Source organism: Pocillopora verrucosa, chromosome 2 (genome assembly GCF_036669915.1).
Source record: "Pocillopora verrucosa isolate sample1 chromosome 2, ASM3666991v2, whole genome shotgun sequence".
NCBI classification, from domain to species: domain Eukaryota; kingdom Metazoa; phylum Cnidaria; class Anthozoa; order Scleractinia; family Pocilloporidae; genus Pocillopora; species Pocillopora verrucosa.
Window position 1 is genome coordinate 18,971,787 of NC_089313.1, and position 21,993 is coordinate 18,993,779.

Here is a 21,993-nt window from a genome sequence, read left to right on the forward strand (position 1 = left end):
ACGTGTTAGACGTGTAGCGAATGTAGCCAAACAATAATACTCTGACTGTTATTTGCCCTTCTGTGATGAATTTAAAGATCGTAATAATCATTATAAGCCAACCGGCTTAGCGGCATTTAAGACAACCTCGAGCAGCTGCAGTTAGTCCTAAATCAACACGAACTAAACATTATTAGAATCCTAATCAGAAGAGTGAACAGAGCTGTATAAAGAAATGAGACGTAAATCGTATTTTAGAATCTTTTACCAGTGATTGAGCCATGGAGTTGGTTCTTAAGGTCTTGTTATGTGTAATGGTGAAAGGAGTGCTCTGTAAGAAGTCTATATTGCATATCGGAGGCTTTATTGAGGTGAATACTACAAACAAGGGTTGGAACAGTGCAGGCATACAACCAGCCATTAATCTGGCTGTCAGGCAGATTAATAACAGAAGTGACATTCTACCAAACCATACACTTCTAATACACTGGAGGGATACTAAGGTAATCTCATGCAATACTCAGCGAACAGAGTCGTATAGATGTCCTGTTTTGGGTTCAAAATTTAACAAATTAAAACAGTAATTTTACTTTTTTGGCCAAAGGCACAATCGCTCAAAGACACTTAACTCTAAAACCTCCACCTTTCCCCGAACCGCTTCATGCTTCAAGTCTCTCTTATTTTCGTTGCAGTGGATTTTTAAATATTTCTTCCTTATTTTGAAGAGCTTTTTTGTCACCTCTCCTTTGAGAATAAAATTTAAGCATAATTTGAAGGGATGATTTGTTTTGTTTTATTTTGACTAATAATTCTGCAAGCGCGAGCGTGTTAAAAATTTTTCATTCTTGATTACAAAAGCCTACCCGGACTGATCCCCCCTGAGAAGACGTATTGCAGGCATTGACTTTAAATATCACCGTGACAATCAGGAGTGCTTATCACACAATCCTGCGGCACGATTTCACATCTTCCGCTTGAGCGCCTTACCCATGTGAACTCATACTGGTCTGAAAATCATAATAGCACACTCCCTAAATCGAGTTATATAATCAATTGAAATCTTTGTTGTGATGAGTTCAGGGTTGTCTTCCCTGAAGCAATCGGAATAAAACCGTCTTCAAAGGTTTTCCTTCTTTCAGTGTTCAGATTCTTACGCTATCAAAGCGCTGATCGAGCAGTTGCGAGGACCGCCGACAAAAATGGCCCTAATAGGTCCCGGATGTTCAATCTCAGCGGTGCTTGTGGCAGCTGCGTCTCACTTTTGGAACTTGATTCAGGTTAGCAACGAGAGGGATCTGGTAGGGTAGAATTAGCGTCTATCGAAGATGCACATTTTTGAAGTGAAACACATAAGGAATCGTTATTAATCACTGGGGCATAAGAACGGTTCAAGATTTAAGAATGTTGTATGTCTCGAGCGACTGGTGAACGATCCTTTCGAATGATCATTTTGTGGATTTTATAACAATGAGATACAATACCGAAGGAAAAAACTTCTTTATAGCCCATGAGCCATTTAGGGAATTTTCACACTTTCATTGTGGCCAAATGAAAATCATTCCTGATGACAATTGCTGAAAAGGATCTAGTTTCCAGGAAAGCGTTCAAACGCAAACCAATATAATGCATTTCTATCTCAAAGAGAAGTCGGCTCAATTCTCTTGTGTTCCCTTGTGTTCCTTATCCCTTTTTTTTTCCTTAACCTAGTTATTTCTGTTTTTTTACACTATTTATCAATGGTCCGTCTCACGACTTTCCTTGCAGGGGATTCTGATGGCATCACTATCTCTTTCATTTTAGATTGGTTTCAGTGCTGGGTCACCGCGTCTTTCGGAGAAAACCCGGTATCCACTTTTCTTCCGAATCAATGCCCCGGAAACGATTCTTAACAAGGCTGTTGTCTCACTGCTGCGCAGATTTGGTTGGAAGCGGATTGCTATTGTCAAACAAGATGAGGATCTCTTCAATGACGTATGATATGTATACACACTACAGATTTATGATAGCCAGTGCGTGCGTATTAGGTTTCTCGGACGCGCCCATCAGGCAAGACGGGGCAAGTCCTGTGTTCAGACAGGAATACTGTGAGAGAAAAATTGGCATATCTTGTTAGCCCAGTATATTCTGAGCAAGATAATTTCTTATAATAAAATTGTGAGGTTTTACAATAACATAAGAAACTAAAAGCATAATGGGCCACGACGAAGCTTGCTAATTCATTTGTTGTTCTTTGGATATCAAGACTCCCTCCTGGTTCATAAAAGACAGACGACTGCAGCCCTCTTGACCTCAACCTCAGTCAATGATGCCATTATGGCAGATTCACCTTCCAAGATTCTCGTTAAGACAGGGGCGGATAAGGGTTAAGCTGCTGATTCGAAAGAGATCAAACTCAAAATTAAATTTGGCAGGCTAGTTATTAGACAGTTCACAACATGCTTAACGAAGACAAACAGTTGGTTACGTTTTCCATAAAGCAAATTGATATATGTTAAAATGATAACAACCAAATCGTAATAGTTTTGATTGTGTCCACTTGTTACTTGATAGGCTCATGAGGATCTTCAGACAATACTGAAAACACAAGGCATCTCTGTGATTTCTACAAACAGCTTTGTCGAGGACCCAGATAATGTCATATTAGATCTAAAGGTAAGAATAGTGAGGCCAATCAAAGACTGTTATATGACCGAAGGCTATCGGTTGATCGATCAATCGTCAGCCTAAGAGGTACTAGTCTCGCTTTTGACATTTCACAAGTATCTCGGGATTGTGAACCGGACGATCCACGAATACCACAGACTGATGACTACACTGAGACATTATTTAATCAACCTTCTCCGACTGCCACGCTTCTTACATTAGAGAGACTGGCACTAACTTCCATAACAGCCTGACTGACCACAATCGAGTGACTAGAAAATCACATTCAACAATCACAATCATTGACTCGCAAACATGCTATTGACTGAGCTTTCTAGTTGTTAACCCGACAGCCAACAGTTAGCAATGAATCGAAAGTGAGCAATATTTCACGGTTATAACAGCTACTATCATCAAGGCAAAACCAGTGACCGGTCACTTTTCACTAACCATACTCATTGCAAGCGACTGACAAACAACTCTTCACTTGGTTCTAATGATGACTTCCGCACCCGCTGGGGTTATCGAAAAAGTCATTCACTGTCGCGAACTCAAAACTTTTCAGGTCTAGCCTGAACCGAAAAATCATGCGATCGACAATGGTAGAAAATAAAAAAGAAATCACTTTACAAATTCAATGAAACTGACCTATGTAATAAACTTTTCTGTTACAGGAAAGGAAAGCTCGTATAATCATTAGTATGATGTACGCAGATAAATCCAGGCTTATCATGTGTGCGGTAAGCAAAAAAGTTTCACCACATCCTGATTCTTATACAGCTTCTCAAAACGTACTGACACGATACCACCCATTACACCCCAACTGATCAGTATATATATTCTTAGTACTGTTCTCTATACATTTCCCAAGAGGCTGACAAGGAGATTTTATAAAATAAACGAGAGCTTCTTTAGTTGGTGATCATTTCTTCATTCTCGTGACCTTGAGTGATTCGGGGTTGATAGTGTAAGGAGAAATTAAATTATCGAGTCAACCTTAGGGGTCAAAAGGTTAACTGCACATCTAACATCAGTTCTACAGTTATAGCCCATGGAGTTTCAAAACGAATCGTGGATTCAAATTGTTTCCTTTGCTGCTCTCTACGTTTGATTTAGCATCCAATTTAATTATTTTACCCTCGTATTTCCTCAATATTATTTCATTATATTTTTGTTTGTTCTGAGTGATCGGCTGTTGCGATTTCTTTGTGATAGTTTCACGATAAACAATCACAATGCGTTCTATTTGGAAAGCATTAGGCTACACTAAAAGGACCAATGATAAATCACGCTTCCTAATAATTTTCAACAGGCCTACCGTCACAAACTGTATGGTCCTCACGTGCAATGGCTCTTACCCGGTTGGTACACGAAGGACTGGTGGCGAGTCGCAGATGTGCCAGGCTGCTCAGCTGAGGACATTCGAACCGCGGCAGCAAATTTCCTGGCTGTGGAGGACTTGGTTATGGACGCTGCAACAAATCACACACTAAGTGGACTGGTAAGGATGCCTTTAGCCCCAAATGCGAACAACCGATGTAACCACGAGTAAGAAGCACAGGAGAGACCAGAAGTGAAGAGAGGACTTTTCCCTCGGATATGTCAGTCTAAATCTCGCGTTCCGCTTTTTCATCGAGCGTCTGCCACGCACACTTAGAAGAAGGTCTCAATTGGGTTAACCGAGAGCCGTAAAAAGCCAAAAAAAGTTAGCCGTTAGGCGTAAAAATTGACAAATTTAACCGTTAGTCGCTAAAAAAGTTAAGCTTAAAAAAAATTCTGGTGTGAACAATGGAAAGATATTAACTGTTAACTGGAAATATTAATTGGCCAAAATTTTCACCGTTAGCTGTAAAATTTATCACCCTATTGAGACCCTCTGAGAAAGTTCCACGTAAGCCTTATGGGAAGGGGGAGATTGTTCATATCTTTTTAGGAGTCACTTAGCTGCGAAGATATTGATAGCGCGGAACACGAATCCTTAATTTCGAAAGCAAATCTCTTTGCTTTGTACTGGAAATGAGAGGCGTAGTGAGGGATTTGGGTTCTAGTTCAGCCCATCGTAGGATGGTGAGAGAAGGAGTGGCTCTATAATGAGTGCATTGGACTCTGGGTTAAATGGCTCAGGCTCATTATGAGGTATCTTTAAACAAGTCTCATAGAAGTCATAGTTCTCTTCCCTTCTTGCACTGTCTTTTTAGACCGCAGAGGAGTTTATGGACATGTACACTGCAGAGCTTAAACACTATCCATACTCCGCCAATGGGTATGCTCCGCTAGGATATGACGCAGCCTGGGTACTAGCCTTGGCACTGAATAAGACGATGACGCACCTGAACAAAAACAACAAGTCTGTTGATAACTTCTCGTATGAAGATGCCGAGTTTGCGCAACTTCTGTCGAGAACGCTTCTTAACATCTCGACCTATGGGATAACTGTGAGTCCGGTTGTGTGAAATATCATCAGAGTTTTCAGCTAACGCTTGCTTTCATAGTTGACATATTTTTGGAAATAAAAAAAGTCGAAGAAGATAAACCATTAGTGCATCACCAATGAAAAAGTAATGACAACAATGATGATAGTCACGATCAGGATTGTTGAAGAATATGGTAGCGTTACCATTACCATCTCGACTACAATCATTCACAATGAAAGTTAAAATCATCATATAATATCACGATAACGATAAAGATGATGCTCACGATTTCCATCACGCACACGACACAGAAAACCGGCATAACGGTAACGATCACGATCATGATGAAGAATTTGTTCTTTGAAAGAAAAAAGCAGTTACGTTCACTCTACCCCAAAATAGATCGAATAGATATCTGAAAATCAGGAATAAATACTTTTCATTTATTGTTCAAGCGCCGAAAGGCAGACATTAGAAGATCGTGCTTTTCGCGTAAATGTTTTTCTTATCTATCTACTTGTGTTTGTTTTTCTTGGATCGTTTTCATTTAGGGAGTTATAAACTTCAACAGAAACCAAGAAAGACTCAATAAAATATGGATCGAACAGTTTCAAGGTAACACATGTACAGTAATAATGATGAGAGTGATAACCGGCACGAAGGTGATAATAGCAAACGAAACACTGACTATAAGGAGAATTAAAATTTCGAATAATCCTCAAGGTTATAAAGGTGTGAGTGGAGGAATTAAAAAAAAAAATTCAGGTACTCCTGATCTTATCTCCTGTGGCACCGATGTATGATGTAATCGTTTTCAACAGTGCATCGTTTCTTAAACTGATGACGTATAAAAACTACCAGAAACGTTATCAAAAATAACGTAGTAAATTCAAGAATTTTTTCGCAGGTGACAAAGAAGTGAGAGTTGGTCACTTTGACCCGGAAAAACACGACCTGAGTAATGGAGAGCTCACCATGATACCTGGACAGAAGTTTATATGGCCAGGTAAATAATAACCTTTATTTCAAACGTTTTTTTTTTTTAAATGCTTTTTGCCGTTATAGCCTAATTGTTACCTAGTTTGCCTGTTTGATTTTGGTAAACAGCAGACGGGAAGGGTGGGGTAGGAAAGGAAATCATTGTTCCACCCCTTCTTCTAGTCTGTGTGCCACCCCCTTCGTAGAGGGTTTGTCTCTCTCCACACCCTTCCAAAGAATTGAGTGTTCAAGATGGCGTCTATGAATTTACAAAGAAAGAATTGCCGCGCCAACGCCGCAAATGAGACAATTTTTTTCGTTTCATTTGTTTTTTTCCTTTTAATTTTGGTCCAGGATCACGATCAAGACAACCCTCACCCTGTATAATACCGATGTGAGCAAACCGCTGGCTCTGTAAAATAAACTGCTCGGTGGCAGGCTCACTTTCACGCGAATACCAATAACTTTTGTTATTTTCAGATGGTAACCCACCAAGAGATAAGGATCTTGTGAATGAGCCGCTAGTAAAGACTAGTCGCAGTTTGTTTTATGTGTTGAGTTGTGTGGCTATGCTGGGCTTAATGTCATCTCTTGGATTTCTTTACGTCAATTGCCACCACAGACATTACAGGTGACGGTAACTGAATTAGCACAGAAATAAACAAGGAAACCTTAAAATTAGCCATTCTGACCAACTGATTAATTACCTAATACCGGATAATGTAATTCTTTAATCCCAGTGACTCAGTCCTTTAATCGCACTGTTTTACTCTTTAGTATCATCAGACAATCATCTCCAAGGCTCAATAACATGATCGTGATCGGCTGCATGCTGGCATATTGCTGTGTGTTTTTGTTTGGGGCTGAGACGTTTGTCGAGTCACTCGACACACAAACTGTGATCTGTAAGGTATGTAGTTGGAGGGACATCTCTCCCCACTCACCCCCCTCCCCCACTCATTTGTCCATTTCTCGTTCTGCTTGTTTAGCTTGATGGAAAATCTGCAAAGAAAGAAAAGCTAATACACGTTGGATTTGGATTTCTTTTCTCTTCCAGACAAGATGGTGGATTTTTTCTCTTACATTTAGCCTGGCATTTGGCACAATGTTCGTCAAAACATGGAGGGTTTACAAAATTTTCACCAACAAGCATCTTGACAAAGAGGTCAGTCGTTTCCCATCAAAGAGCTCAAGTTACCAGGAAGTAGATTACTTCAGTTAAGAAAACGTCAATCAAAACAGAACTCTTACCTCAATCAATCGAAACAATCTGTCGTCTATTTTCCATCCATTTGGGCTTTCATTGCCAGAATATTTCAAAACCTGATTTCAATTTATTTTACCATTTTACTGCAATTTCCTGCCATTTTGTTCCTGCAGCCGGAATATAACGATCATAGTAGTCAGCAGTCGACAAATAGGTGGTGTAACACGACCCTAAAATAACACTTAATAACAGTCTGAGGCCGTAACTTATAAAATCTTCCTGACTTGGGTTGCTTTCTCCCAGAATTTCTCAACTACTTTCTATCAAGACGTTCTTTTTGGACAATATATTGATAAGTTTAACTCATTTGTTTATTGTGTTCACAGTTGAACTTCCTGCGTGATCGTCACTTATTCGGTATTGTTTGTGGACTGGTATGTTTAGACGTTGTGTATCTAACAGCATGGGAGCTATCAGATCCTGTTGCCGGAAGTCTGAAACATTTAAGTAAGGTAGGAAGTCTTAACGCGCGTTAAACAAACATGATATATAAATAAATGAATCATTTACTGGAGGAGGACTGTGTTGAAATTTCAAAATAAACAGTTTTGCAGTTTCTAGGTTGGACAAAAAGCCTCTTAAAGATTCGTGGTGTTTCGAAAACAGAAAAGGCAGATGCCTGCACTTCAACTAATTGCTTTAAAAAGTTTATGCATTCTTCAATTCTATGATGCAGATCCTTCAAGTTTTGCTTTCTGTCTTTTTCTAAATTATAACTTTTTCCCCCCAAAGGAAAGTGACATGACTCGTTAGGAACCCCTCCCCACCATCTAACCACTAGAGGAAATACACAGAACTCTGTTGGTGAACAACGACTAAGTTCCCTTCTGATGTCACTTTCTCAATATTTCATGACACTCGACCCTGCAATAAACCATCGGCATACTATCGGCAATTGATTGAGTGGAAATGAGTCGCTTATGAACCGATGGCCATGTGACGGTCGACTGCTACATCTGCCGACAATCGGCTGTCGACTGTCGGTCGACTAGCGATCGAGTATCGTCTGACTATCAGTCGACTGACAATAAATATGTCCACCGAGGCTTCTTAAACTAGTTTTCCTGACAGAGTTTCACTTTAATGACTAGGAAATATCCCCAGATGGTAACGTGATCACACAGAGACAAGTCCTAATATGCACTTCTGGTAATGAGAATTTATGGTTGAGTCTCTGGGTGATATGGAAAACTTTGTTACTGGCTTTGGGGCTTTTTCTGGCTTGGGAGACAAGACACGTCAGTTTCCCATCACTGAATGACTCCAAATACATCGGTATGAGCGTGTATAATGTCGTGATCATGAGTCTGATAAACGTTCCTCTGTACTATGTTGTCGGAGAGGCTCATATCCAAGCCAGATACGCGCTGATTGCTACAACACTGAACTTCATCTCCACATTTACTCTCCTCTTGCTGTTTGTTCCAAAGGTAAGCATAAAATATAGATCCAATGAGATAGTGTGATGATGCTCTTTAACTACAGGGCCTAAAGGTAATTTCGGACTGAACCAGACCTTTTCCGAGGGAAGGGGGGGGAAGGGTCTGAAGTGTATTCGACCCAACTAAGAGAAAATAATGGGAAATCATTGTTTCCTCTTGACCCAACACAATTTTGAGAACCGAGGAAAGCCTGTGGACAATGTCGTGCATTGTTATGTTACAATTGCTAATCAGGAGTGTAAAGAAAGTGAGTTTTGCCTCGGTATCATCCTTTTTGATTGATGTCGACCAATATGCTCCCCAATTCCCTCCATTAATAGATCGCTAAAATAATGAGACGAGCAACATGTCCAGAGGAGAAACCTGATGTCGTTAGCGGAATATCCACGTGCAATTATTGGGAAAACCAAGGATGTCCCTACTGCAATGTAAAGTGAAAGAGGAACTAAAGTCGTGATACAGAGAAGCCTTCATTAAAGGAACACCTTAGGGTTATAGAAAGTGTCTCCTGAGCAGAAATGTCCCTTCTCAAAAGAGGGATAAATTAACTTCAACTGACATAACTTTCTTTCAGAAAAAGTCCTTTTTGTTGTTAAAATTTGGTTTTTGCTTTTGTTTTTCTTTGATTTTTTTCATGGTTGTTGTGAAAGCTGGGAACGTCAAACAACACAATAAAAATTTTCTCTGGCGCTACATAGCACAAATATTTCACCGCGTTGCAGCGGATTTGAACCACCAACGCTATTGCAGCGAAGCAACGCTGTAAACAGATGTCCTCAAAAATATTGTTTTACCTAAACATAGAAATAGGTGATTCAAAAATCAACTCTTTAGTTGCCATAATAAAAAATTTACGGCTCTCAATTTCTGAAGTTCTATTAGTTATGACCAATATGAAGCTCTTCAGCTCTTTGTATATTTTTTTCGCAAAGACATTTTAGGGACAGCTCGTCGTGGAAAAAAAAGGTTTGGACTCTCATTAACATCTTGCCACTTTAAGTTATCTGACAATTTACAATCGACCGATTCATTAATTGACGATATTAAGGCGATGTTCAATTTGCAAGAATACTTGAGAGGGACGGAAAATGAGCCTGCGACTGGCATGTATGACTAATTACCATCGTCAAAATTTGTTACAATTAATGTAGAGTGCTTTCAAAGAAGCTAAATGAATTTACTGCGAAGTCTCTTATCCACAGTCGAAGGGTAAATTATTGATTTGTAAAATGGAGAGAGAGAGAGAAATATGAATTTTCAAATTAATTAAATGAATCCAAGCCATTTCTCTAGCAAAGTTTTCTTTGCTTTGATCTCATCGGTAAAATATGACATACTGTCTGTTTTTCCAAATGTCGAGGTTTAGGGATTTCCTAGTATCTACACGCTTGGAAAACTCTGATCATTCCAAAGCCAATATGTTTTTAGAATCGTGTCGTTTGCATGATGTTTTTTTGTAGGAATTGGATCAAGATTTCCAATCGTTGGGCTGAGTTATGTGTCAAGAACATTGCGATTTTCCAATAAGTCCAAGTTCGAATATTTCATTAACTAAAAACACCAATTTCAACATAGGTCTTAATCATAGACTTGATTGATACAAATTGCCAGGCTCAGATCACAACGTAATCAAGTTAATATGCATGCTAAACAATTCCTATTCCACCATTTCGTCTTTTCTTTCTGATCTTTGCATTTTTCTTTGCTATCATTATTGGAAAATGGTGAATATGTAAATTGAATGAAGATTGACAAACAATCTTATATTATAGTAAGAACTTATATTACTTATGTTAAAGTAAGAACATTTATTTGAACCTCTCAAGAATCAAGCTGGAGGGTCTTAGAATGAAACATAAAAGTCCGAGGCTGAGGTCTGATAGGTCCTTTGGCCAATATTTCGTGGCGCGCTCTTTACACACGGTCAGTAAGGAAATTTTTTTCATCGGTCTTTTAATAAACTCCCGTGTAGACTCTGTAATTTTATTCCAATTCTGTTTAAGGATTTGACAAACAGCTGTTTTCCTTGGAAACAAAGCTGGCGGAAAATTTGACATGGAAAAATTCACATTAAAGGTCGTGTGTTCGGAACTATTCCAATCGGTAATCATGTTTGGGTCTTACATTTATTGAGGGGATTTTCTGAACGCTATTCAATTTAAGCTGTGCTAGCGACTTAGATTCGTGTTCAAACGTGGCCGGTAAAATTTTGTTGTCGCCTAATACGACATTTTGTTTCTTTTCCTGCTCATTTATTTTCTTCGTAATTAATTTTAGCACCGTCCCTTCAAATCGAAAACAATTAGAAATTATAATTTGACTAAAGGCAAGCTGAACGCCAATTAACTGACGCCAAAACGTCTTGTTTACCCAAAATAATTACAAACGACTGACCTTAAAACTGCGTTCATCTTTTGTAAGACAGTGTGGAGAATTTATATAAACTTAATTTGTTTCAGCAATGATATTGTAAAACCTTCTGGAACAAAACTCGCTATCAGCTGCGCAAACCAAGAATTAAAGAGAGACTTTGCCTGGGGAGCAAACGCGAAATTAGCTAAAACTTTCTTGAATTTAATTGGGCTGATAGTTAACAACAACCGCACCTGTTTTCCATATTAAACAAAACTTTATTGCGTGGAAAGCTTTGTACTATTATTGCATACAACTTGCATAAGTCAAAGGTAATGTTGCTTCATTTCAAATGGGAGTAACACACGATCTTTGTGAGGAAGTCCTGTTCAAGTTTTATGCCAAGGCTGAACACGTTGACTCGGTTTACATCGCCATGTGCATTCTGAACGGTTTACTAACTTTCACCGCAATCTTTGGAAATGCAGCCATAATTTTCGCCCTACCAAAAGCTTCATCAATTCCAACTACAGCAAAAATTCTGATGCAAAGCCTGGCTGTGACTGATCTAAGCAGTGGCTTCTTCACTCATCCATTGTACATCGCAGTTGTCGCACGAATTCGACAAAGTCACGAGTGTAAACATGTTCAAGAAGTACTGATGGCGTTTTTCGTTATTTCCGCTGTTTTGGTCTCTGTATCCCTCCAGACAGTAACTCTAATCGGTATTGATCGCTTCCTATCAATAACTTTGCATCTTCGATATAACCAGCTTGTTACACCAAAACGAATCATTGGAGTTGTCGCCAGCGCATGGGTATTTTCGCTATCGATTGTGTTTGTAGTAGTCTTCATTGAAATTCGCGTTGGAGAGATAATGCTTCTTGTGTTTTCTTATGTTGCTATGCTTTCACTCTGTATCGTTAACTTTAAGGTTTACTCCGTGGCTCGCCGGCATCAAGCGATTATCCAAAGTCAAGCGCAAGTGACGGCACATCATTTGTCCAACACTACAAACTCGGCACGAAACGTAAATTTGGCTGTCAAAGTATTGTATGTATTTGTAGTGTTTCTTTTCTGTAACTTGCCGTACTTTATCATTTTGACTGTGTTGCTTATTTCTGGCCCAAATGTTGTACTTCAAGGAGCCATTCAATTTTCCACCGTTTTAGTGATGCTAAATTCATCATTAAATCCCGTTGTGTTTGGTTTGAAAATGAAAGAAATTCGCCAAATCATCAAAAGGGAACTCAAGATGCTTTTTCACAGTACATAAAGTTTAGAGATAGAGAAGAAAAACTTTTAACTGAGACTGCTGTTTAGCACCTGTGGGTGAATTTAAACAGAAATTCTGACCAGTTTTATCTGTGCTCAGATGCGACACCATTCCTCCTTATCTCTACATGTAAAGTTGTTAGGCCTCATTTATATGGTCTCGGATACCCGAGACAACTCTCCCCCTGACCCTAGGCGTGCTAACTTTTCACCTATTTCTTAAAACGATCTAGCCGACCGTCCCGGGTAGGCGAGACAATTCGGGGTGGGGGGGGGGGGAGAGGAAAGGGGCGAGTTGTCTCACCTCTGTGAGTAGAGTGACCCTGGAAGGCGGAACAACTTTTTGTCATGAAAACACCTTGTCTCACACACCTAAGACGAGAAACTCAAACATAAAGTGCGTGCACACGCTCTGACCAGGATGTTTACAGCTATTTTTTCCCTGTCTTCCACCATTTTGTCGAATATGTAACCAGGCCGAGCGAAGGTCAACAGAGGTGAAATTTCCCATAAAGGCTCCGTAATGTTGTCTCAGGGGGGAGGGTTGTCTCGGGTACCCAATACCATATAGATGCGGCCTTGGTTATAATAATTTCACCGTCATAATTCCTATTCTGAATTGTAATGTGACTCAAGTTTAGTTCTTTTAAGGCTGTTCATTTTCTTTATATTCATAAATATATTTATTTGTTTGTAGATTTTCGAATGTAATTAAGTGTTAAGTATGAATATTCAAGTCTGAAGTGAATTAAAAAAAACCCTTCATTTAAAAACTGACAGTTAACTGTCATACTTTGCTGCGTGAGCATATGAACTTGAACTGACCAATCAGTTTACACGAACCAGACTGATAACACTCGAAATGAGAACGGATCCCCTCACGTGACTGTGATTATGACTTTCGCTCAGTCACTAACCTCTTTCGTTTCAGTTATATCCCTTAGTTCCAAGACGAACTCACCGCGGGATCAGCTTATCGAAGCGAGGCGAGATATGATCAACAAAAGAAGATAGAATTCGCGGTCACAAAGTAATTACGAGCAAATTGCCTGAGGCATGGGGAAAACGCCAATGATCAAGTCGCGATAAGTTTTAGCTTTGCATTTTAAGGGAAAATCTGATTGGCTTAAAAAGAGGTACTTACCTTCGACACTCAATTGAATATTGTTTTTTCTTTGTCCAAAACACGAAAGAAGAGATAGAGAAGTCCTGAATAAAATCTGAAGGCAGGAACGATGTACGGTTTGAATGTTAGCGGCATATCAATTCTTTACAATAACATTTTCACCTTTTAGCTTAAGTAAGAAGGTACTTGTCATAAATGAACCTTGAACCGACCACACAGCAAGTCAATTTGTTTACCATCTCCTAGTGAAAAAGAATACTTCGAAGATGCCTTAATGCGTGATGAATCACATCCACTGGCATTACCAGATGATCAGGTTGAGTTTTAGTCGACTGTTGAATACACATCCATGGGTGCACGTACTGTTACACTCTTCCGGGCCATTCCCAAAGAAAATTGAAACGTCCAGTCATATGTACTTTAAGAACTCACAGAGTTTGTATAGGGTCAATTTGTTATCAGATCAATTCGTACAAAATGCTAAAAATAAGAAAATTCTAGTTTCGTTTTTGGCAATCGTCTGAATAAGCGTAACATGATCAGGTAGTGTTACATGAGCATGATGTTTTTTTATCTATTTTTAAGGAAAACATAGGGAACATCTGTAGGGACCTCGGTATTTAACGTGGATTACGAGGTATAGAGGTACTCATTACCCATGGAACTGGTGTCAGTGAACCACTTCGCAATGCGCTATAAAGTTTTGTTTGCTTTTGTGCTTTTCTTTGGACCAACTAGTTTTGTGTTTGCTCGTCGAAGACACTCAAATAGATATCTTTCAAACGCAATCGACGCAGGTAAGGAGAAAGAATTGTCATCGAATTCGGGGTTAGAGTCACAGTTATCCTCCTCTGTATTTCCGTTTAGGTATGCCCCTTTGTGAAAGGTAAGGCATAATTGCCTAGATTCGGGTTTAGGAATGGGACTAGAAAAATTTAAAGGTAAACCAATCACGCTTAGCCAATCTTACCGTTTTAGTGTTGCAAATATAAAGGGTGCAAATTGCGACTGGATGTGACCCAGCTATAATGGCTCAGTGTCTAAATGAATTTGTCCATCCAGTAACTCATAGCATCCATTTGAGTAGGGACAATTTTTACTCTCGGTCCTTTGACATGAATTTCCTGACTTAAAACCACTGAACAAAATTTTGACTTGGTCCAAGCAATTCCTGCTAGGCTGTGATTCCTACCTGTGGGAGGTATCGTTTAGAAACGGAATGCAGGAATTTATCGCGAGTTAAATATCAGATTTTATATTTCCGACAATTCTCCTATGTTTCTGTCGAGTAACAAGCAAAGATACACTTCATCTTAAAGATTTCCTTGTTAGTCATAGTTTACTAAAGGCACCATTGTGCTATAGCCAGATGTTTCCCAAACAGTCTTTACGTGGCGTGAGGCTAGGTAATATCCGCTGTTGATTGATTTATTGCTAGTTTCCTTCACAGCCGTTTTCTCAGATATCACGCGAGGACGCTTCTCCCGTCGTTGCGTGACATCCTTTACTCGAATTGCTAGACCGATCATTGATGAGAATAGTAAATCTTTTTACGCAAAGTTTGGGACAACAAAGAGTTAGAAAATCCAGAGCTTGAAATGATAGGACCACGCTGTTTTGCTTTGTACTTTTGGATTTGATCTCGTCGTCTAACCCATTTGCTTCCCAACAGAAAACCTGAAGATCCCAGCCCCAAACGTTACAGCGGAGAAAATCATGAGATATTTCCTTCGCCGCGATGACAGCCTGATCACCAGACGATCCAAACGACAAATTGGTGAAGAAACTGTGCCAAATAATACCATCAATAATGTCGTATACGTCATCGATTCCTCCAACTCGATCCGAGAAGAAAACTTCCAGAAAGGGCTTAGAGCATTGGTTTACCTGACTGAAAAGGCGAGACCTGATACACTTTACGCTGTGGTGAATTTTGCTACGGACGCCACTGTGCTTACGCCAAAATTCATCTCTGAGAACGAAACAATAGCTCTACTGCCGACTGTGAAGCGAAAGGCTGGCCTTACTAATACCCAGGAGGCTTTGCAAGTGTGCAAAGACAAGCTCTTTGGAAGTGCATTGTAAGTATATGTCGCGTACGTGGAAACTGCGGTTGCACTGAACCAGACTGAACTCACAATCAAGAGTTCTTGGTCTAAGCCTCGTCCAGTTGTTGTTTGCCATGGCATGGTATTCGAAAGTCACACATTGCCTCTAACCACCTAGCATTTTATAGGGTACCAATGAATTGTCAGGGAAAACTGACAACCTGCATGCTGCAATGACTTAGCTGATCCTTTTCAAAGGGAGTGGCTCATGACTCTTCATGCCAAGAAAAATGCGATCAGCCCATTATCAGAGCACGAGAGCATAGCCGGGGTGGTGGGGAAGGGTCTCTGAGATACACGATTCTCCAACTCTAGATTGGAGAAGAAATACTAATTAATACTGATTAATGACAAACATCTTAAATTCAATGAGATGCTCTGACTGGACGCTCTGTCGGAAGAACTGACTTACACTTTTGTGGCTTGATCTCGTTTGCTATTTAAAACAGGGACCGCGCAGAGGGAGGGACTGGGGGGCTTTATCTCCCCCCCCCCAATTAAACAAAAAATAATTTAACAAAAAATATAACGGAGCCAAAAATGCCCCCCCCCTCAAAAACTTGCTGCACTGTCCCTGTAAATTAAATCAGATGGCGAGGAATGATACCAGTCGCTTTCTGAAAATTTGCTTTAATTTCAGAAATTGCTTGAATAACTAAGTATATCTCTTTGTAATTTATATGCAGGTCTGGCTTTGACCCAGCAGGTCCCAAAAATGTTCTCCTAGTCACAGATGGCTTATCTAACATGGGGAAAGAACTTACATTATTCAAGGCCTTCAATTTAAAAGATGATGGAGTTGAGATATTTGTGGTGGCTGTTGGGGGTTTTTCTTTCGGTATGCAAGAAATTCTTGGCCTTGCTTCGTCTACTGACAGGCATTTGTATCGTGTACTGGATATGGAAAGTTTCGTTCAAGTCGCAAACCTTATTCCTTCCTTGCAATAAATATGTATTTGAGATTTTCCTTTCACTTGATCGATGGCCATTTTTGTACTAACTGAGAAATAAAACACATTCGAGAGTTGTAATTCAAGAGGGATTCATTTGGTACATTTGCTAAATTTCTTCCTGAGGCATCTCTGCGGGCTGCTGTTTCTTTCAGATAAATTGAAAGGTTATTTTTGTTCTCCATTGAACGACATTTTCATCGGAATCTTTTGAAAGTAAATGCAAACATCAGTTACTTAGTGTCCCATTTCGTATCACCCCATAAAAATGACTCTTGCATGCGTGGAATGCCTGTGTTTTTCAAGAACGTTCAGGCTGAGATCAACCAAAATTTTAGAAACATACTAAGAACGTATATATTGTAACAAAGGAAGGGAAATTAAAAAAAAAAAAGAGTTTATGTCATTATTCCAAATACCTCATTACAATTCCAAGTTGTAATGAAAGCTTATAGAAGGTACCGTTAGCAGAATCCTGTACCCATAAATTATATATGAAACAGAGTTAACCTGAATAAACATTTTAAACAAAAGTTATGGCAAGAACGAGATTTTATGTTATGCAGATGCAGTAACAAGTTTTATGACTAATTTTCAAGGGTATGAGCCAGTTAGATCGTCTTTATTTTCCTCATTTTTTGTGAAAAGTATTGAGGTAAAAGGAAAATAAAATAGTGGTGTAATTAAAATTAAAGAATGTCTATGGCCAACTGGTGCGTAAGGTACTTAATTTGGGATGAAAAATGGTCGTGAACTTGTAATTATTAGTGTTGCAGCAATGCAAGGTTGCTCTTATCTCCAAAGCCCAGCCAAGCCTCCGCAAAATCACGGAAAGATCCACAGTTATGGTAACCATCCAACTCCGCAGTTTTACATCAGATCATAAACAACCGGAGCGATTCACACGACTTAGGTTTGTGCCTGAACTCGATAAATTTTTGTTCATTTGGTAGGTGCAGGAGCCCATTGGTAGGTGATATCTATTGCAACGATTCTCTGTATTAACTGTAAACAAAGCCTTTCTATCGTTTTTATGCGCGGTTATTGCTCCAATATGGTTTCGTGCTTGAACGAATTTGGCATAGGGTCTACATCTTAGAGAGTGAGTGAGTCATTTGCTTATCGGAGTCCCCATAAAAAATCGTTTGCACGAGTTAAAAAAGAACTTGTACGTAGCTTGGACGAGGCCGCACCCAAAACCCCACCCGAAAAATAATTGCTTTCATCACGGCATGGAATCGTGGGTAATAGTGGCTGCGCAGAGACTGGTTATTAAATCTGTGAGAAGTTCCTTCGAGCATGGCGGCTACACGCAGATTGGGAAAGGTAGGCTATCTTTAAAAGTGGAATGCTTCTGATAATATCAGTGAATTCTGTTAATTTGGATATAGATTTGTTAAGTAATGTTTCAGTAAAAGATTAGTGGACAGAGAAATGGAAACCTGCGAAAAATTTGAGCAAAATGTTGCGGAAATCTTGTTCCGGTCTTGTCGAATGAAAATGATTTGGATCCCTATGACATTTGTCTCCGTTTTAAACTCCAGTTGTCTTGATCAGTTTAGCTTTTGGTTTGATAATCGTGGTTTTAAATACGTATTTGTTAAGCATTAGTTGTCCAGTTTGCAATGATGAGAATGTAATTCACTGACCTGAATACATTTGGTGCTGTTTTTATTACATCACTGAGACAGAATAATTTGCAATTGGCCAAAATGTCGGCATTGACAGGGGTGTTCTCTGCTTTACAGGAACTCTCAGAAATCAGAGGTTCTAGTCAGAAAATATTTCGTAATATTACGGTAGACGATTGCAATATTCTATACTGGCAAGGGTTAATCATACCGGTAGGTATCTTAATCTCTCTGAAACTTGCTTTATTTTAATTTATACATTATGTGGCTCGGAAGGGTTTTGTTTCGATTTAACTTCCGTTATCGTTCTACAAATTAATCTGGTTTCACCTTTCATGGAAGATTTTGCGATAACTTACCGTTGAAATAAGTCTTAAAACTTGTTGCTGCGTCTGCATAACATAAAATCTCGTTCTTTCCTTAACTTTTGTTAAAAAATTTTATTCAGGTAAACTCTGTTACATCTATTATTCAATTTATGGGTGTAGGATTATGCGAACGGTGCCTTTTACGAGCTTTAATTACAACTTGGAGTTATTATGAGGTATTTTGAATAGTTATATAAGCTCTCTTTTCCAGAATTTCCCCTCCTTTGTTGGCAATATCACAGAAAACTTTGTAAAGTCTATGGGGATATAGATTTTCTTTTGTTATGTGATTTCACTTGATTAAATGACTTGAATATACTTTGTTATGTACATACACCAATCTGGTTAGTGTTCTCACATATTTCTCTTGTTGATTAAAATCTGTTGCCAAGGATTTGATTTCAAAAGCTACTCAGCAGCAAACCAAATTCTCCAAAAAATATCAACAAATATTGTAGATAATTTACACATTGATATATATAAAGCTCCTGCTGTTCCTTTACAGGATCAGCCACCCTACAACAAGGGAGCTTTTAGGATTGAGATTAATTTTCCTGCAGAATATCCTTTTAAGCCTCCAAAGGTGAGAAAAATATTAATAGATTGCTAAAGTGAAAATAATGGATGAAAAATGATGCAATACATCTTATTGGTCAGTTTTTATATGTATGGTAGTTAGTGCACCCTAATGGTTGATTGACTGGACTTCAATTCAAGATGTCTGAACCAATGATCTTCAGTGATGTCTCTCAGCATCTCTTTCTATGCGGGAATTTAAATGGGTTCTTAAAACCTGTCAGAGAAACTCTTTGAAGTGATGGATTGGTCTATTTTCATTTAGTGTTCTACCCTACTATTCTTTTGATTGTCAGGATAAGTAGAAAAACTTTTGGCATGTTAATTTGGCAAGAAGGTTGCCACTTTGATAATATTTTTCTTGGTTCTGCCTATAATTTTACTGAATATTAGAAGCAGCTGAAAAGAATGAATTTTATGCAAAAAAAACTGTTTGTAGTATTTGTATTGAGGGTTAATTCCTACTTACAATTTCCCCTTTTTTCAGATTACATTTAAGACGAAGATTTATCATCCCAACATTGATGAAAAAGGTCAAGTATGTTTGCCAATCATCAGCCCAGAAAACTGGAAGCCAGCAACAAAGACAGATCAAGGTTTGTACAGGGTGGATGTAAAATTTAGACAGTTTTCTTTATTTATAGGCAAACAACCATTTTTTAAACTGCAGCTTGTACAACTTGGAACTACCTTGTGGTGAAAATTAGTACTAACAAACAAGTCAGTGAACTGTAAGAATTCTCAATTTGTGGTGATAATCTTGTGCCAAATTTTGGGGCCAGAAATCAGTGATTATGAACATTATAGGGTGTGCAAGTTGCACACACTTATGTACCTGCCTATTTATCCTTTTTATCTCCACGATCTGAGTTTGAATTCTTCCTCTGCTTTATGCGTTTGGATGTGAATCAGTGACAAGAAATTGGTTTTGTATATGTATCAACATAATAAGTGATGAGTTTGTCTAGTCTAATTGTCTGATTTCTGGATGATTTAATAAACTGGCGAGACAAATTTACATGTTCATGGCATTTGGGACTGAAAGGGTTGAAACCTTGGCTATGTAATATATACTCTGTCAATTTCTTTTTCCAGTTATTCAAGCTCTTGTGGCACTTGTTCACTCACCTGAACCAGAGCATCCTCTCCGTGGAGATCTAGCAGAGGAGTATACGAAGGATAAGAAAAAGTTCATGAAGAATGCTGAAGATTATACCAAGAAATATGCTGAAAAGAGACCCTCAGAGTGACCCCTTGTTATAAATACTTGACTGTTAATTCTAGAGACAATGATGTCAAAATCTAGCTTTTGGCATTGTAATTTGTATATCCATTGCTAAAGATGCTTTTCTGTAGTAACAGATATTAGTAGTAGTCTTTTATGTTTGTAATAGTGTGCTGGCTAACTTTTATCTCTTATCAACCAAATGTATTCACTGGTAATATCTCTGGCTCTCATTTGAAAAAATATTCATATCTTTTCTGGATTAGGCGCAAACTGATATTTCCCATCCATGGATAATTTTGCATGTATGATCTATGAGGGAATTAGGTGATTTCTTGTCACTGCTGTATACAATGTTTTCTTCTCCAGAAATTTCAAGTGAAAGAAACTAATGTAAGTTGTTAGTTCTCTTTTTAGTTACCTTTTGATAGACTCTCAAGTGCAAAAAATATTTTGATTGGTGCTTTCCTTAACATCAAAGGGATTATGCAGTGGATGTAAAGGAAAACCAAAGCTGTCTGAAATCAAACTTGACATTGCTGTCAACATTTGCCTATATATGGGTAAGAGGGGTAAAACCCCACACTGAAATTAAATTTCAAGTACACTCTTTCTTGGTACTTAGAGTTATATAGTGGTTTGCTTTGTCTCCTCTGTGTAAAGTGTACAAGGAATATATCGCCTCTCTGGTCCTTCATCGCCGTAGAGAGAGTTTTAACTTTGAGGTTTGGTTTGCAATTTAGACAAAGTGATTGTACCAAGAAAGTTGAGTCGCATGGTTCTATAACTATGATGGCTGTGGCAAATTTTGGTGTACCAGAAGGTGCCACGTTTCAATGGAGTGTTCATGTGATCAGACCTTAACCCTTTACACTCTAACGTCAGTATGCATATTCTCCATACTGTTTTCTATACAATTTCTAAGGTGCTGACAAAGAGAATTTGTTTATCAATCAAGAGAATATTTAATTGGTGATCATTTCCTTTATTCTCATGACCTTCATGTGTGATATAGGGGTTATAATGTTGGGAGAAATTAGATGCTTGTCACTCTCAGGGTTGAAGGGTCAAAAAGTTCTTCATTGGTGACTTGTTCTTCCTCCTAAAAGCCACAATCTTTTGTATCAAGGACTTTGACGTAACCCTCAACTCTCCTTAGTCATCTCGATATGGGTTTTTTATCAAATTCATGAGAGAGAAACAGTTGACTTTCAGAGCTAGCCTAGAGATGCAAATGGCTAAGGTTTTTGTGTTGTGATTGATGGGAGATTAAACATATCTAAGTATGATTGTACACAGCACTGTCATTAGCTGAGTTTTCTGTTTAGAGATGGTAGCCAGTGTGTGATATGTTCAAGTTGTTTGTATATTGCACTGTCGCTCAGACACTCAAACTCTCATTTAGCCTTAAGTGTTTTCGATTTTTGAATTAAAGATTGACCCAGTTTTGTTGATAAGCTTTGTGTTTTGCTATTCACTATCTACTACAAGTTGGATTTAAAAATTTTCTGACTTGGTAACAAAAAAATTATTTCAACCGTAATATATATTGTAGAATTAAAGTTTAACTGAAGCACAATTAATTATCCTGATTTTGATGAAATAAATCATCTGTAAGACTGGAGTAGATGTGGATATTTGGATTTTAATCAATCTCAC

General features: G+C 38.6%; 4 protein-coding genes across 4 annotated transcripts; all 4 read left to right on the plus strand.

Moving 5' to 3' along the window:
- Nucleotides 1–226: 226 nt before the first annotated feature.
- LOC131790647 (gamma-aminobutyric acid type B receptor subunit 1-like) lies at nt 227–9,556 on the plus strand. The gene is made up of 15 exons (XM_066162766.1): nt 227–482; nt 1,119–1,256; nt 1,780–1,950; nt 2,530–2,631; nt 3,297–3,362; nt 3,935–4,123; nt 4,821–5,057; nt 5,588–5,651; nt 5,944–6,042; nt 6,495–6,645; nt 6,792–6,924; nt 7,072–7,179; nt 7,608–7,733; nt 8,373–8,711; nt 9,044–9,556. Exons 1-15 carry the CDS (start codon nt 261–263, stop codon nt 9,158–9,160), a joined length of 2,262 nt encoding a protein of 753 aa, XP_066018863.1. The 5' UTR covers nt 227–260; the 3' UTR covers nt 9,161–9,556.
- Nucleotides 9,557–11,388: 1,832 nt separating this feature from the next.
- Nucleotides 11,389–12,601, plus strand: LOC131790604 (adenosine receptor A3). The gene has a single exon (XM_059107833.2). The coding sequence runs from the start codon at nt 11,428–11,430 to the stop codon at nt 12,349–12,351; it is 924 nt and encodes a 307-aa protein (XP_058963816.2). The 5' UTR covers nt 11,389–11,427; the 3' UTR covers nt 12,352–12,601.
- A 1,475-nt stretch (nt 12,602–14,076) lies between these two features.
- On the plus strand, nt 14,077–17,196 carry LOC136279195 (matrilin-3-like). Its single transcript, XM_066162767.1, has 3 exons — nt 14,077–14,273; nt 15,149–15,557; nt 16,271–17,196. Exons 1-3 carry the CDS (start codon nt 14,135–14,137, stop codon nt 16,530–16,532), a joined length of 810 nt encoding a protein of 269 aa, XP_066018864.1. The 5' UTR covers nt 14,077–14,134; the 3' UTR covers nt 16,533–17,196.
- Nucleotides 17,197–17,792: 596 nt separating this feature from the next.
- On the plus strand, nt 17,793–21,791 carry LOC131790567 (ubiquitin-conjugating enzyme E2 L3). Its single transcript, XM_059107780.2, has 5 exons — nt 17,793–17,860; nt 18,283–18,378; nt 19,039–19,116; nt 19,597–19,705; nt 20,205–21,791. The coding sequence occupies exons 1-5, from the start codon at nt 17,834–17,836 to the stop codon at nt 20,357–20,359; spliced, it is 465 nt and encodes a 154-aa protein (XP_058963763.1). The 5' UTR covers nt 17,793–17,833; the 3' UTR covers nt 20,360–21,791.
- Nucleotides 21,792–21,993: the final 202 nt, after the last annotated feature.

Coding starts and splice junctions, on each gene's coding strand:
- LOC131790567 (XM_059107780.2), top strand. CDS start 17,834: ATGGCGGCTACACGCAGATTGGGAAAG. Junction 19,117..19,596: donor ATCCTTTTAAGCCTCCAAAG/GTGAGAAAAATA, acceptor CCCTTTTTTCAG/ATTACATTTAAGACGAAGAT. Junction 19,706..20,204: donor AGCAACAAAGACAGATCAAG/GTTTGTACAGGG, acceptor TTCTTTTTCCAG/TTATTCAAGCTCTTGTGGCA.
- LOC136279195 (XM_066162767.1), top strand. CDS start 14,135: ATGGAACTGGTGTCAGTGAACCACTTCGCAATGCGCTATAAAGTTTTG. Junction 14,274..15,148: donor TTCAAACGCAATCGACGCAG/GTAAGGAGAAAG, acceptor GCTTCCCAACAG/AAAACCTGAAGATCCCAGCC. Junction 15,558..16,270: donor AAGCTCTTTGGAAGTGCATT/GTAAGTATATGT, acceptor ATTTATATGCAG/GTCTGGCTTTGACCCAGCAG.
- LOC131790647 (XM_066162766.1), top strand. CDS start 261: ATGGAGTTGGTTCTTAAGGTCTTGTTATGTGTAATGGTGAAAGGAGTG. Junction 7,734..8,372: donor GTCTGAAACATTTAAGTAAG/GTAGGAAGTCTT, acceptor TTTAATGACTAG/GAAATATCCCCAGATGGTAA. Junction 8,712..9,043: donor TCTTGCTGTTTGTTCCAAAG/GTAAGCATAAAA, acceptor CTCCATTAATAG/ATCGCTAAAATAATGAGACG.
- LOC131790604 (XM_059107833.2), top strand. CDS start 11,428: ATGGGAGTAACACACGATCTTTGTGAGGAAGTCCTGTTCAAGTTTTAT.